Source organism: Podarcis muralis, chromosome 15, assembly GCF_964188315.1.
Source record: "Podarcis muralis chromosome 15, rPodMur119.hap1.1, whole genome shotgun sequence".
In the NCBI taxonomy this organism is placed as follows: domain Eukaryota; kingdom Metazoa; phylum Chordata; class Lepidosauria; order Squamata; family Lacertidae; genus Podarcis; species Podarcis muralis.
Window position 1 is genome coordinate 39,763,452 of NC_135669.1, and position 16,383 is coordinate 39,779,834.

At 45.8% G+C, this 16,383-nt stretch overlaps 2 protein-coding genes and 1 long non-coding RNA gene across 3 annotated transcripts in view; 2 read left to right on the forward strand and 1 right to left on the reverse strand.

Moving 5' to 3' along the window:
* The window catches only part of PPM1D (protein phosphatase, Mg2+/Mn2+ dependent 1D), a 34,847-nt gene extending 26,558 nt beyond the window's left edge, over nt 1-8,289 (forward strand). The window contains exons 4-6 of the mRNA XM_028707831.2: nt 391-581; nt 1,324-1,566; nt 6,581-8,289. Coding sequence (XP_028563664.2) covers nt 391-581; nt 1,324-1,566; nt 6,581-7,120 — 974 coding nt within the window. The 3' untranslated portion in view covers nt 7,121-8,289. The remainder of the gene's footprint in view (nt 1-390; nt 582-1,323; nt 1,567-6,580) is intronic.
* Nucleotides 4,506-11,111, reverse strand: LOC144325653 (uncharacterized). The gene is made up of 2 exons (XR_013390857.1): nt 10,708-11,111; nt 4,506-6,236 (listed from the first exon to the last, which is right to left on the reverse strand). It is a non-coding gene; the product is annotated as an uncharacterized LOC144325653 (long non-coding RNA).
* Nucleotides 11,112-11,263: 152 nt separating this feature from the next.
* BCAS3 (BCAS3 microtubule associated cell migration factor) overlaps nt 11,264-16,383 on the forward strand; it is a 457,979-nt gene continuing 452,859 nt past the window's right edge. The window contains 1 exon segment of the mRNA XM_077919460.1: nt 11,264-11,407. The gene's annotated coding sequence lies outside the window, so the exon portion shown is untranslated.

Here is a 16,383-nt window from a genome sequence, read left to right on the forward strand (position 1 = left end):
TTAATATAACCTTAAAACCCGGAATTGTAACTAAGGGGATGTTCTATGGATATATTCTGCATTGCCATACCTTGAGACGCTGTGGATTGAACCAGGGATACGGATCTACAGCTCTCCCCTAGTATAGTCCCCCTGGCTAATGAGAGCCTAATCCTCCATAGTCCAATAGCAGCTTGCTGTGACAGCCCTGCAGGGAGAAAGCTAGTCTGAACTCTTTTCTAAAATCCTGGCAGTTTTGTTTTCTAAGCACAGGGAGTTTGATTTTCAGATTCCATCCTGAACTGTTGCATTTGATAGCAGTGGCTCTCTACCCTGCCCACCCCAGTTAAATGAATTGAAACTTATAAAACTCTTTTTTGTGTTTTATCTCTTGTACCCTTCCCAATCCAGGTGATCTGTGGAGCTACGACTTCTACAGCGGCGAGTTTGTTGTATCTCCCGAACCGGACACAAGTGTGCACACGTTAGATCCTCAGAAGCACAAATATATCATCCTGGGTAGTGATGGGCTGTGGAACATGATCCCACCGCAGGAAGCCATTTCTATGTGCCAGGACCATGAAGAGAAAAAGTATTTTACGGTAAGCATGAGCTTAATCTGAAACCATACCAATAGCCACCAGTTTCCCCACCTCCAGCCAAAACCATGATAGAAAAATAAATGTGGAGTACCTGTGGCTGGGTAGTGAATTGAGAATATTCTCTCTCAGTCTCTCATGAACGGGTTTCTTTAACTTATCACTGTGAAGGGAAAAGAGGACAGGAACCCTCTAGGATTGGGTGGGAAACCTGTGTAGCAAAGTCTTTTCTCTCTGGTTATTTTTTTGTATATTTTGAGCTCTATGTGTTTTGCGTAAGCTACCTTGAGTCCCGGTCTGGTGGAAAAGGAAGGATATAAATAAATATAATATCAGATCTCAGGAAGCCATTTTGCAGGATTTGATCACAACATCTATCTAAAGACCGTCTGAAGGCATAGCTGAGAAATGAAACTTCCCCAAATACAGTGGTACCTCAGGTTAAGTACTTAATTCATTCCGGAGGTCCGTACTTAACCTGAAACTGTTTTTAACCTGAAGCACCACTTTAGCTAATGGGGCCTCCTGCTGCTGCTGCGCCGCCAGAGCCTGATTTCTGTTCTCATCCTGAAGCAAAGTTCTTAACCTGAAGCACTATTTATGGGTTAGCAGAGTCTGTAACCTGAAGTGTATGTAACCTGAAGCGTATGTAACCTGAGGTACCACTGTACATGTCGCAGTTATGGGATGGTGACTTTCCTTTTCTCTCCTTCCGCATCTCCTTGCCCACCTTTGGAACCGAAAGGGAGGGCGCCAGCAGTCTCTTGCCAAAATGCTGGTGAACCGCGCACTGGGACGTTGGAGGCAGCGCATGCTGCGGGCGGACAACACCAGTGCCATCGTCATCAGCCTCTCTTCGGTGCGCAGCGACCAGAGCAGTTTGGAAGGGGAGGAGGAGCTGTATTTCAACTTGGCCGAAGGCCCGTCCTACAGCAGCCCTGAGATGTGGGCAATGACTCCTTCACGCTGCTCCACTCCTCCAGTCAAGGTAAGAAAAGAGGGGTGGAATCCCGAGTCATGATGTCGAGAGGTCATGGCAGGGGACTCACCCATACAGCTGCAAATAAAACGTTTTAAGTGCAATATACAATGTGGCACTAGATGGCGATGGCGAGCCTTATGGAAAATTCAGTGTATTATTTTTTTTTAAAAAAAACATTTTCGGAACTGTTTTTATATGTGTGTAGATTCCACCAGGGTAGAACTTATCACTTGTGGCGCCAGGCAAAAACTTTCCTCTCTAACTAGGCCTTTGGTTCGTAGTTGTGCCTGCCCTGTGGAACGCCCTCCTATCAGATGTCAATGAAATAAACATCTGGCTGACTTTTAGAAGACATCTGAAGGCAGCCTTGTACGGGGAGGTTTTTAATGTTTTGAGTTTTTTAAAATGTGTTTTAATACTTTGTTGGAACCTGCCCAGAGTGGCTGGGGTAATAATAATAATCAATGGCCTTACAGAAGCAAGTGGAATGGGTTTTTTTAATGCTTTCTTGGTCCTCCTGGTTTTAATGCATCTATGTGGGGTTCACTGTCTGATTGTTTGGTTGTAATTTGCTTTGAGTTGCCTCTGGGCCAGAGAAAGCAACTTACACCTTTACTAAATAAAATAAATAATAAGCCTTCAGATATTGATGGACTACAAGTTCCATCATCCCTGGCCTTTGGCGATGTTGGTCTGGTCACATACCTCTCCACTTAGCCACTTGATTTGCCATGATTTAAATAGAAGATCCTTGGAGTGCAGTATATGTTTCCGTGGCTGCTCACCCCTTGCTGGAGTTTTGGCTGCTGCTCTTCTCTCTGTCGCCACTGCCTTCTGGAAGCCCTTTGTACAGCAGTCCTTGTCTTGTCAGAGGGGAGGGGAGTCATGCTCAGCTAGGGTGTTTTGAAGCAACCGGCAATTACCGCCACTGGGCTCAGAATAGCTCTGGCTGCTTTGATGTTCCCCTGAGTCTTTGAATAGCTCTTCTTTGGCAAAGCAAAATGGAAAAACCCCCCACAAAGGTTTGGATGAGCTACTCAGGGGTCTCTATACAGGCGCAGCTAGTAAATAAAGGTGGGATTTCTTTCTTTCTTTCACTTTTTCTTTCTTCCTCTCTCCTCCCTCCCTCCTGTTCTTTCACTTTCAGACTCCCTCTTTTCCTAATTCTCCTCCTCTTCCCCTCCCTTCCTCACCTCCCTCATTCTGTTATTTCATTCTTTCATTTTCTCTATCCTATTCACCTCTCTTGCTCTCTCGCCTCTTCCAGAAAATCAAGGCAGTCTACGATATACAAAATTAAACCAGCAGTGATAAAACACCAGAAGAAGTGTCAGTAGAAGCAGCCATAAAATCTGGTTTGGGAAAAGAGTTACATATTTCAAAGGCCTGTCTGAACAAAGCAGTTTTCAAAAGAAGTATGAAAACAGGCAGGGACCATTCCTGCCGAGTTCTACTGGCAGGGAGTTCCACGGGGCAGGACCTGCCACATTAAAGGCTCGGTCCCCTAGTAAAGTCTGATTGAACCTCAGGGCTTAATCCCCCCCCACACACCTTCTCCATGCCAGAACTAGATGGGCCATTGGCCTGATCCAGGAGGCACTTCTGATGTTCCTCTTCTTAAGGAGCAAAACAGGGCTTATAGGAGGAGTCCATCTGGCAAATCCCAGCAGGGAGCCCAGGGCCTGCCCTCCTCCCCTCCCTCCCTTTTAATAATAAAAACATTCAGTTTATATTATTATTTGGAGAAGTCAAAATGCTCATCGTTCCATCACACTCTGTTGTGATCAAGGCACAAAGTTTAGCATGTGGTTATGCAAAGGTGCGGGACATGGGTGGCGCTGTGGGTTAAACCACAGAGCCTAGGACTTGCTGATCAGAAGGTCAGTGGTTTGAATCCCCATGACGGGGTGAGCTCCCGTTGCTCAGTCCCTGCTCCTGCCAACCTAGCAGTTCGAAAGCACGTCAAAGTGCAAGTAGATAAGTAGGTACCGCTCCGGCGGGAAGTTAAACAGCGTATCCGTGCGCTGCTCTGGTTTGCCCGAAGCGGCTTAGTCATGCTGGCCACATGACCCGGAAGCTGTACGCCGGCTCCCTCGGCCAATAATGCGAGATGAGTGCCGCAACCCCAGAGTCGGCCACGACTGGACCTAATGGTCAGGGGTCCCTTTACCTTAATGCAAAGGTGCAGGCAGAATTATGGCAGGGAGGTGGCAGCCCTGATTCTTACCAGCAAGGGACCACGGGCAGCTTTAGGCTCTGCCCCTACGATGTCCCAGCATGCAGCCCTTCATTTTCTCTGGCAAGAGGTACCTTGGGTGGTATCTAGGTTGGCACTGGCACAGGGATTCTTTCGACAGCCCCCCCTCCAATAGGGCTTGTGGGGTCCACAGCTCACACCTGCCACCTTTCCACCTTAAAAAAACCAACAACTTCTCATCTGGTGTCCTGAGCAGTGCTGGTGCCAGGGTCTTTAAATTTCCCACAGTGCCCCGGAGTGATGCCTTGGTTGGACCACTGTGAGAAATTTAAAACAGTGGCTGGACTCAGCTGCCTGGCAGTGCTGGGAGTGATGCTGCTGCCACTGTCAGGTCATCCAAGAAGGTCCACCAGAGGGCACTTTGCCAAGGCACAGGGCCGTGGCTCACTGGCAGAGCATCTGCTTTGCATGCAGAAGGTCCCAAGTTCAATCCCCGGCATCTTCAGCTAAGGCTGGGAGAGAAACCCTGGAAGGACAGCACTTAATTGAATACAATCCCAAAGAAGCAACTAAAGAAACAAGCAAAAAAAGTTTGAATTTTTCTCCAAAAAGCCCAGGATTGCGGAGGACTTGGTTTACAAACAAACCCCAAATGGTGGCGCTTGGGGCTGAGGAATACCTAATTTAAACATGTACCAGTAAAGGCACGTGGCTTTTTTCCTTAATGCAAGACAAAAAATATCCAGTTGGTACAATTAGGAACATGCAGTGCTGGAGGCCTGCCTGTTACAGTACAGTATATCCCCATTTATTAAAATTAGAGGCAATTACAGATTCACATGGGAAATGCTCTAAGGGTATGTATGTGGTGGGAGGGACATTTGTCTTGCCTTAATACCTTTGATGTATCACCCAGCCTTTTATAATGTGCACAGGACAGGTGAGATGGAGGTCTCACAGGAGTTTAGGTATTGGAAAGCTAGATGTTTGGGGTGGCTTGGCAGGCTCTGGTTATTTGGAGATGAAAGGAGCTCTGTGTATGCTCAGAGGTGCAGTGCAAGGGCTCAGAAAGAAGTTCCTTTTTGTTGAGTGGGGCTTACTTCTGAGCCAGTGTGTATTGGATTGTAGCCACAGGGGTGAAAGGAATCTTGTCTATGCAGGGTATGTGGGTGAGTTACCCCAGTGAGTGGTTAGTGTGTTGGACAAGGACCCGGGAGCCCAGGGTTCAAATGCCACTCAGCCTTGAAGCTCACTGGGATCACATCCACACTGTACAGTTAAAGCACATGGCTTCTCCCAAAGAAGCCTGGGAGCTGTAGTCCATCAAGGGTCCTGGGAATTAAATCTGTGAGAGGTAAACTACTATTCGCAGGGATCTTGGGGTGGAGAGTCATGTGCTTAAATGTGCTTTAAATATACGCTGTGTAAACGGCAGGTGCCTTACAGAACTAGAAGGTCAAGATGTACAGCAAGATCTCCCACTTCTCTGGCTATTCCGGAGGTGGCTTTTTGAGAAGGGCCTGTTTTAAATTTTCAACAATATATTTCAATGTAAAATTTTAGAATTCAGCTAATTTGAACTGCAAATTACCTCCTTGTATATAAATGGCCATAGATAACTTGAAAGTAATTGAATGAACAAAAATTCTAATTGGGCAGATGGCAGCCAGACTGACTTATAAAAGGACAAGGGGCAAGGCATTTCAGCCATTTAAGTCTACCACAGTGCCTTGGAACAAAACTATGGTTCAGCCCTATGTTGTTAGCCTTTGCACAAACCCTTTTTCTAAAGAAGGCTGGGTATGGTCTGGATATCAGTGAGAGCAGACTCCAAATCCCTGGGCAATTTCTCCCAGCTGGTTTGTGTGGATGGCTGATTTGGGTGGTCACCTGATGTCCAGGAAGATTCTGGTCTCTGATGTTAGCAGCCCCATTCAAACCACCTGTCCACCTCTGAGCAGCCGCCCTGCTTCAGCTGGTTATGTTAGGCCAGTGGTTCCCAATCTTTTTTTGGCCATGCACCATGACATATAATTCTTATTATTCAAAAAGTGAACACCTATTCACGTGGAGGAAGCCTAAAAGGCCATTCACTGTTAATAACTCATTCCTGAATTGCTCCCCTGTAAGGCGTGTGCCCCATGTTGGGAACTACGACATTAGACTATACTTGAGCATTCAGTACCTGGGAGGTCTGTATTTTACCTTCTGCTTACATTTAACCTTGCTGCTTCTCACTGGGATAATGGCAAGGTGTTGAGCTGGGGTTCCAGAGCTTGAAAAGCTGAATTTTCTAAGCTTGAAGTTTATTTTATTGGACCTGAGACTTGTCTCCAGAGATGGCAGCAGAATGAGGGAAAGAACACCTCAGAGAAAAATAGGATGAGAAACAAGGGAGCAGGCTCAGGTTCTTATTGAATAAAACTTTCAGCCAGGGATGATGGGAGTTGTATTTCAGCAACATCTGGAGGGCCAATACCTGAAATAAGAGTACAACAATAATAATCACTAAAAATTCCTTTTAAAAAGCCTGTCCTAAGTAAAACTGAACAGTGCATGAAAAAGAATTAAGAGGAGAAATTCCAACTTAGTAACACTAGTAAAAAGTCTTCTATCCGTATGTGTAAAGTTTATTTTAAGAGTCAATAGTCCAGCAAAACCTTGGGTAAACATACATATTTTTCAAGAGGCATTTAAAGCTCTCCATCTCTTGGATTATCTGACCACCACAAACTTCTCTAGGATTTGTCTGAACAGATACTGGGAAATATCTGAGTCTTTGGATTCGCAACTACATAATTTTACTCTCTTGAACCCCACCAGGTTTTAGAAGATGACTTGTGGCCACGGCTCAGCTCCCCCGAGACCATCCCTTCGCTGACGCGCAACACGGCGTTGAGTAAACCTTCAGAGCCACCTGGGGAGGCCACCAAAGGCAGCGCGCCAACGTTAGCAGTGGTGTCAAACAAGGATGCGGTGCCACAGGAGGAGAAGTGCGGCCGACTGTTTGGGTTGAGGATGCGTGACTCAGAAGGACGGAGCCTGCCAGGGACCCTCTCTCCCTCCAACTCTGGGAACGCAGGCATGGATCCAAAAGCCTTCAAGGTACCTCCAAGCGAGCCAACCAAAGCAGCGACAGTGAGCTGCAAAAGGACATTGGAAGAATCCAATTCGGGGCCTTTGCTAAAGAAGCCCAGGAGAGGGATGACTAGGAACGTCAGCGTCCAGCCTGAAATCTTGTCCTCCACGACGACCCAACACAAAACCACCAGTAAGCTGGCCATGCGCCGTAGCCTTCGAAGACAGAAGAAGCTGGGGAACCCATTGTTCCACCAGCCCAGGAAAGCACTTTGTGTTTGCTGAAAGGGTTTCAGTCATTAATGCAGTTTACCTGCATAGGGAAGCTTTTTAATGTGTAATGATTTATTATGCTTTCATATATGTTGTAAGCCTCCCAGGGTGACTGAGGCAACCCAGTCAGATGGGTGGGGTACAAATAAAAAAACCCTATTATTGTTATTATTATTATTATTATACCTTGCGGTCCAGTTCAAAGTTATGAAGTTTCGGTACAAATAAGTTGAAACTGCATATTTTTATTTTATCTTTTTCTCATTTGGTTTTTTATTTTTTTTTTAATGCAGAAAACCTTTTTTTGGGCGGGTTGGTATTCGAACAGCTTTATCTCAAACTTGTACTTGCTTGTAATATAACTGTGAATTTTGTAGACGTTCTTAGGGTTATAAGGAGTTTGCTGTAAAAATGTGTGTAAATTTATATTCCTTCATACCAAAAGGTAGTCTCCCCACCTAACTTTCTTTTGCATAATTGTTACAACAGGGCTTAGCAAAACCCACAAAAACACAACACCTTGATTTTGGATGATGAATTTTTTTGGGGGGTGGGGTTAATTTAGTACAAAGTAATGAATTTGTATAAACTTCTTGTGACGACCTCACAACTTTTTAATGAAAGTAAATTATTAAAAAGAATGGAAAATATGTATTTTCGTAGTACTTAATACGTTCTGCCTGAAGTGTACCCTATTAGAGAATATAATACTAGGTCTATTTTCTTTCTTTATTAACTTTTAGATTTCTCTATTCAGAAATGAAACGTACGCAGAGGAGATGCTGAGTCTTCGTCACACAGCAATGCTGGTTTCTGTATTTTGATTAAAATACTATGCAGTACTTTATCTTAGTTGTATTTTCATTATAATTTTTTTGTAAGATAAAGGGCCAAAATTTTAGCTCAAAAACAGGAACGAAACGTAGTTTCCCTCCATCAGTTATTGACTCCTAATTCTTGAGAGGTGTTTTTTGATTTTTTTTCCTTTTAGCAACACATTTGGATATACAACACATTCCTTTTTACAAGCATGAGATATTTTACTGTTCCAACAATGGATGGTGCTCTTGATGGTGACATTTCCACCATAGGTTCTTAAGTTATTGGGATAGTTTTCTAGTTTCTTTGCATACGTTGAGCCATGTATACTTATAATGAAATAAAGTTAGCAAAAAACCTGGCAGGGTGGTTTTCTGTTTCTTCCTTTTGCTTTATTAAAAATGAAAAGAACAACATGGTTGACACGACACAAGGTCACACACAGTTCCATGTCATGTTGCCGCACACCGAAATGCCACAGAGAGCTGCAGGAATTTGGTTGTGTTAAAACTCTACTCTGGAGCAGCTCCTGAACTGCTGAGCTATAAGACCTCAGATGAGGATTCAATCTATGCTTCACAGGAAGGAAAGGTGCATCATTGTAAACTATGATGTTTGCTCCCAAAAGATGTAGCAAGGCCTTTAAAAGCAGATTAGACAAATTTATGGGGCTATCTAACCCTAAGACTATATTCTACTTCCACAGTTGGAAGTACTGTGCCTCTTTTTAGCAATTGATTGGAATCACAAGTGGGGAGAAGGTTGCTGTGATTGGGTCATACCTCTTTTGTATAATCCCCTAAGACTTTCCATATCGCATGTTTATTACATTTATACCCAACGCTCCTTCCCAAAAGGTCCCAGGCCAGCAGCATCTGATAACAAAAGCAGGAAACAGGAGGCTTCCTTGCACCCCAATCCTGCAGGAATCTGGATACACCCAAACACCATTTGGGAACAAGCACGTATTTCTGGCTTCCTCTCATATAAGCAACCCAAGTCACTTTTGCAACATGGCAGTTTTAGCTTTTTGAAGGCTCTTTCCCCATTTGTGCATTTCACAAGTCAGCTGTACACTCTGAAGAAAGAGCTCCCTTTCCTCAGACCCAGACAGAGCAGTTCGCAAATATTTTTGTACAAATTCACAGTAGTTTTCCATCCCTACCTTCCAGCCCCTGCCTGAATTATCACTTTTAGCGTGTTGTTGGCATCTGTCTCAAGAGACCATGGAGTGCGCCTCCAAGGCTGAAGTCAAGCCTGAGTTAGGAGCACCGAAGTAACCTCCCTGGGGTGCAAACATGGGCAGTGTGTGTGGAGGAGGTCCTGGGCGGCCCAGCCTCACGGATGCTTGGATGCAGGAGTTGCCAAAAGGTGCACAAGGCGCCATCCAACCATCTTAGGGACTTCACTCTGGATTTGTGTAGGGTTTACTCCTAAGCCTCTGCTTCTCTCGAAGAGATCCCGCAATGCAGCAGAAATTTAGGATCAGAATTTTCCTTCTGCTATATGGGCTATCTTCCAAGGTTGACGAGCCCCATCTGCCCCTCACTTCCCTCTACAACATGTGCAGAAGCCTCATTCTTGACCGTTGGACCCACTATTGGTCTTGTCTGCTCAATTTGCAAGCAGGGAAAGTCCCTAACTCACTGAGGGCTTGAGACCCATTGGCTATCCTCACCTGGTTTAGCCAGCCAGCCACTGATCTGTAACTGCTGCACATGCTGGCTAGGGCTGATGAGAGCTGTTGTCCACGAAACAGCTGGAGGATGCCAGGTTGACAGATTGGGATGAGATGGTTACAAAGTTCACATTGCCCAGGTATGCTCAGTTACTGGGGTGGGGGAGCTACCTGTCCCATCTGCTCACTTTATTTCCATTCCTACCCTACCTTTCCTCCAAGGAGCTCAAGGTGGCAGCATACATGGTCTCCACTGCCTACCCATTTTACTCTCACAACAACCCTGTGGGGATAAAGGTAAAGGGACCCCTGACCATTAGGTCCAGTCGTGGCCGACTCTGGGGTTGCGGCGCTCATCTGGCTCTATAGGCCGAGGGAGCTGGCGTTTGTCCGCAGACAGCTTCCGGGTCATGTGGCCAGCATGACTAAGCCGCTTCTGGCGAACCAGAGCAGTGCACGGAAACGCCGTTTACCTTCCTGCAGGAGCGGTACCTATTTATCTACTTGCACTTTGATGTCCTTTAGAACTGCTAGGTTGGCAGAAGCTGGGACTGAACAACGGGAGCTCACCCCGTCACGGGGATTCGAACCGCCGACCTTCTGATCGGCAAGTCCTAGGCTCTGTGGCTTAGCCCACAGCGCCACCCGTGTCCCACAGGTTAGGCTTAAAAACCATGACTGGCCTAAGGTCACCCACTGAGTGAGGATTCGAACTCTGGTCTCCCAGGACCTGGAGCAACAATCTTAACCACTATGCCCCCAAATAGTTAACACATAATGGTACACGTGTGTTTTTAAGTACAGTATTTAAAAGGTGCTTCCTCAACATATTGGACAATGGCCCTAGAAGGCTAGCATGGTGCGGGGTGGCTAAAGAGGGCTAGTCTGCTGAAATTCCCTCTTCCAACACAGCCACGTTTCCAAGGTGAGGGAGACTGCGCTGCACCTGTCGAATCGCCCCACTGCAAAGGCCGCTCTATCCCTTGGCATCTCAATGGCGCAAACCCCTGCTTGGGACGCAGCTCGAAGCATCAAAAAATACACCCTTTAACACAGAGACTCACGCAATTATTTCGCAAGAATATATAAATAAATTACATACTGTACACACACAATTCAATTTTGTGAAGACCGGAAATCACCTAGAGATATCTTTTGCCGCTCTATATTCTTCCCTCTCTATGGTTCCTGCCGGCTTCTTACTTGTTACGTCGCGCCGTCAGCCGCGCGCTGTCGTCACGCGCCCCGGTCTCTTTCCTCCGCTCCTCCTTCCTCACCTCGCCAAGTAAAAAGAGGTAAACAACCGTACGAGTCACCAGCGGCGGGCGTGGCTAAACCCGTTCTGACGCCCTCGAAGCCCATTGGTCGCGCTGACTCAGCTTCGGACCGGCCGCGACCTATCTTCGCCTGCGGCTGAAGCGCCCGCCTCTATCTGATCCCCGGATGTAAACAAAGCCTCCCCCCAACCTTCTCCAGGTGGGCGTGCCCAAAGAGTCTCTCCCTCCGCGCCAGCTCTCACCACTTTTTTTGGGGAGGGGAGGCTAAGCTCTCTCAGCCTATCCTTGCTGGAGACGAACGGAAAGAAGGAGCCTCTGGGCAGCGGGACAGAGCTCTGGAAGTGCAACCACCCGCAGTGCCCGTGACGTCGCTCCCCGGGTCCCCCGGTGCCATTGGAGGAGCCGGCCGAACAAGTCCCGCCTTCTCTGGCAGGCCATTGGCTGTCGGTGTGGTGGCCGGCGAGAGGGTCCCAAACACTGTCAGCGAGGGGAGGAAGCGGGACGCATCGGCGGCGGCAGCAGCAGGTAGGAGCGGGCGGGGCTAGTTGGAGCGGGGGGGGCGGCTGAGGAGGGGGGGAGGGCTGACTGACAGGAGTGCCAAGGGGTGGGGGGAGGGGCAGCGGTGAGGGGGGCATTATTGGGGGGGGGGGAGAGCTCCTTATTGAGGGGGGAGGAAGTGGGAGGGGGGAATGTTTAGGAAGGGGGAGAAATGTCTGAGGTAACTGTATACATACGAGGGCCAAGGGGAGTGAGGGAGGCAATGACATGCCTTGGGGAGGGGAGGACATGGTTGGCATCTGTGGGGTGTGTGAGGAAGGGGGATATGGGGGGCAAATGGAGGAGGAGGGAGAAGCAGGTAAGTGAGGAAGGGGAAAGGGGTGGAAGGTGGGCATTTTGTGGGAGGGAGTGTTATAGGAATTTGGCACCTGCTGGATGCAACCCGTGTAGAAAGCGACTGCATATATCAAAGGCAGCTTCAAGTCCAGGACAGAGTTCTACTCAAGAGTAGAGCCATTGGGAGTTATGGACCTGAAGCAAGCGTTTCTATTCCTTCCAATTTTGTCTCTGGCTCTGACTAGCTTTGGGCCCAGCCTGGCATTGCGAAATCGCTTTGAGGCGCTTCATAGGAAGCAATTCATAAATGGTGGAGTAATTGTTCATCATCATCTTCTTCTTATTATTACACACCTGGGTGCATACATAGTCATTGCTGATTTAGATATGGACTGCATTCTCTACAAACACAAGCATTGTCGAAGTGGTTCGCATAAAAGCAAATGTGATTGTGTGTGAGATGCACACACACACACACACACACACAAAACAAACACACAGTAAGACAGACTAAATCCAGACTCCTTTGCAGCAACATTGGCCACTTTTTTCTCTCCTCCCACTCCCTGCTTTATTTACCATCTCGGCTGCTGGGGTTCTGGAGAACTTGAAAACTTGTGCACACTTTATTTTGTGACATTTCATTCTGCCTACTAAATGTATTGCCCTAATACAGACCCTCCAAGTGTCCCTGTTTTCCAGGGACGTCCCTGATTTAGAGAAGCCACCCCAGTTTCTTACTTGATCCTGGAATGTCCCGCTTTTCCTTAGGATGTTCCTATTTTCATTAGAGAAATGTTGGAGGGTATGGAATTATCCAACCCCCGAGCTGTCTGAAGGCAATCATGTATAGGGAAGTTTTCTTAAATGTTTAATATTTTATTATGTTTTGATATGTGTTGGAAGCTGCCTGGAGTGCTGGGGCAACCCAATAAGATGTGTGGAGTATAAATAGTAAAATTACCATTATTGAATGGGACATCCCTATTTTCATCCGAGAAATGTTGGGGATGGTATGCTAATGTGGATTTTTGAATTTGTCCTATGAGCCATCATAGGCTTTGCTACACCTACACACACATATCATGCATATGCCAGTGTATATCTCTCATGAATTGTTTACATGCATAAAGTTTTATGTGTGTGGTGTGATATATATGCAATAGCTGAGACATAAGGAAGAAGAAATATATGGCAGTTGGGGAAAGAATGTGGGGATAACTGGAATCTCATACAGTAATGAGCTGCAGATTTGCTTGTTTGTTTTTTGTATTTCTGTACTGCCCTTCATCTGAGGATCACAGAGAGGTTTACAATATAAAAACAAAAAAATACAGACCAAAATAACAAGAGCAACAGACAGTGACCCTATCAAAGTTTAAAAGGCCACAGATTGTTTAATTAAACAAAGACCTGGAAGAAGAGGAATGTTTTTGTCTGGTGCCTAAATATATTTAAAAAAGGCACTGGGCAAACCTTTCTGGGGTTGGGGCAGAGGTGTATGTGTAATCACATGTTTGTGTGAAAGAGGTTAGCAGGTATGACATTTATTTTTGTATTTGGCATACATGCAAGTACATATAATGTGTAAATGGGGTCAAACACACTCATTGTTTCTTGTTTTTCAGCTTTTATCCCCTACCTTTGTAATAAATATTCAGGCAGCTTGCCATCTTCAACATAAAAAGCAATGTAGGACAAGGCCCACAAGAATGAAACTACAGAGCAATTAAAAACCACAGAAAGCCTGCTGAAAAGCAGGAACAGTTTTAAAAAAAATATTAAGGCTAGTACATCCTCTATGTGTATTATATGTACGTATGTGTGTATATGTAGGTATGCTTGTATGAGTGGATGGGAAATGCTTGAGAAGGGGGTGGAAACGTATGGCAGTAGGAGAGGTGGGAAAACTTTAGCTGGAGAGATAGAGACTAGAGTCATAATTCAGCTGAAAGTGAGTGGTGAGGCTATAGGAACATTGGCATCTGCCTTCTCCTGAGTCAGACTATTGGTCCATCTAGCTCAGTATAGTCTACATTGACTGGCAACTGCTTTCCAGGGTTTCATGCAGATAGTTTTCCTTGTCCTGCTTCAAGATGCCAGGGACTGAACCTTGGATTTTCTGTAGGCACAGAAGATGCTGTGTCGCTGAATTGTGGCCTTTTCCCTAGCACGAATGCTTTTGCACTCCATGTAGAACAAACCTTTGACAGCTCACCACTACAATCCCTTGCTATTCTTTGAGTGTTCAAACAGATGGAGAAGTGGGTTGGAGTGGGATATACCAACTGCTTTGTGTCCTAGCAGGAGGTAGCAACTACCACCAGGTTTTGTGCTTTTGTTCCTAAGCAGTGGTAACAGAGCTCTGCCAACCCTGGATTTTCGGGTCATTAGTGTGTGCCGTAGCCCCCTGCTGGCCAGTGCATTGCATATGCCTGAGCGAGGGGAGCAGGTTTGTTTTGACCACACTCTTGACTCTGCTTTAAATGACGAAAATATTCAGAGTAAGACATTTAAAATTGAACCCAGCCTAGTCTTGGGGAGTGGAGGAACTGTCATGTTGCTTCCCTTAGGGGGCATCTATCTTCAAGGTAAGCAAGGAAGGTGACAGGAGAGCAAGTCAGTACTGTTTTTTTTCTGTACTGTAGATTTTCTTTGGAGAAAGCTATTTGGGATGTGTGCTAATTGGCTATCTTTTATACAACTTATACTCATTAACTTGTGCACATTCAGCTTTACATGCATGGCAATAAACAGACAAACAAATAAATAAAGGGGGCACGGTTCTGTGAAAAATCAAATTGGGCAGCCTCACCTTCCATGGAACCCAATGGGTTTTGACTGTACACAATTTTGAGTTTAGGCATGATCCCTGGAATGTAACCCCTACATACGTTGTGGGCTTACTGTACTGCCACCCCCTCACCCAGCTGCTCCAGGAGAGCAGATTGAGTTGATCACTTTCCAGGAGAAACCAAATGAACCTCGGGGATTTTGTCTGTGCACTGATTGCCCACATCATCTCCTTCATAAGGGGCAAACGACTGCTGTGTCCAGCAAGTGTTCATAATTCAGGATCATCTACTCAGGATCAGGTACTGATCTTCTCTGCACCAGCAGTTCTCTTCCAGCTGGAAGGTCAGTTTCAATGTCTGTTTTTCTGTTGTCTGGTCACACACCAGCAAGCGATAAATATCTCAGAACCTGATTTGTCAAGATGGGAAGGGTGTTCCAAAAGGAAAATCCCACCCACAAAAGACGAGGTTTTGAAAAAGAATGGCTCTTGACTATGGCAGATATCATTCATTGAACACTGGAAGTATTTTGTCTGCTTTTAACCCGCCCTTCCTCCAATGGTGTCTCCTCCCTCTCCCATTTCACCCTCACAGCAAGCCGGTGAGCTAGGCTGGGCTAATAGACAGCAAATGGCAAAAGGTTCCTCAATGAACTTCATAGCTGAGCTGGCCTGGTATGACACACTAACCACTGCACCACACTGGCTCTCTGAGTGTTAGCTGGCAATGTTGTGCTGGCTTTTAGTTATTTGATTTAAAGCAGAAGCACCCTCCCATCCTTTTCTTACTCATTTACTCAGCTTCTAAACAACCCCATATCAGCTGTTATCCCAGGGCAGTTAAGGACAGCCTGCTGGATCAAGCCAAAGGCCCATTTAGTCTAACATCCTGTTCTCACAGTGGCCAAGCAGATGTCTGTGGGAAACCTCTCCTGTGGCTTTCAGTTTACTGCACCGATATCAAAACATTTTCCTCTTCAAATTTGCCTGCCTGTTGCTGCCTACATGTCTCTGTGCTTCACCAGATTCACTCTCTCTTCTGGTTTAGCTGCTTTAGAGTAGTGCAGTTGTTCACAAGCATTCTCCCCTTCAAAGGGAGAGAGTTCAATAGGCTAGGTGTCACTGCAGATAAACACACTGTCAAGTCCTCACCCATAATCACAATCACAAGCAGAACCTCCCCTGCTGATCTTAAGGCATGGGCTGGCACATATTGGGAGATGTATTTCTTCAAGTATTTGGGTCTTGAGTGGTTCAGAATTTGTACAGCAATCTCAGTACCATAAACTGGACCCTGTGCAGGCAGCCTAGGCAAGTTCCTTAAGGAATGCTTATGAATCCATCTCAGGACCCTTTACAGATGTCTCTCTGCGACATTCTTTACTAGCTGAGGCTTCTTAGTCGTCTTCAAGGGTAGCCCTGTGTAGAGTATATTTCAGTAGTCCACACCTGAACTAGACACGGGGGCTACTTACAAGTCAAATATACTTTATAAACGGTGTGAACTTGTGTGTGTGCATCTTCATGCAAGTGCATACTCTATGTGCATAGTGAGCTGGACAGTTTAAAAATTAAAACGCAGTCAGTAGAGAGGAAGAGCACCTCAGAAGTACAGGGCACATAAAGAGGGAGCAAGCTCAGGTGCTCAGTGAAGAAAAATTATTGTAGCTGCACATTTTGGAGTTAAGGACTCATTTTTCAGGAGCTACAAATGGAAATAATGGCAGCATTATATAATATAATGTAAGTTTCATACTATAGCAAGTTTACACGGCCCCAAAATATTTCAAGCACATGACGAAAAATATATCTGTCCTGAACACTTACACCCATATCAGACTTTTAAAAGAATCACAAAAGAAAAGAATATTTT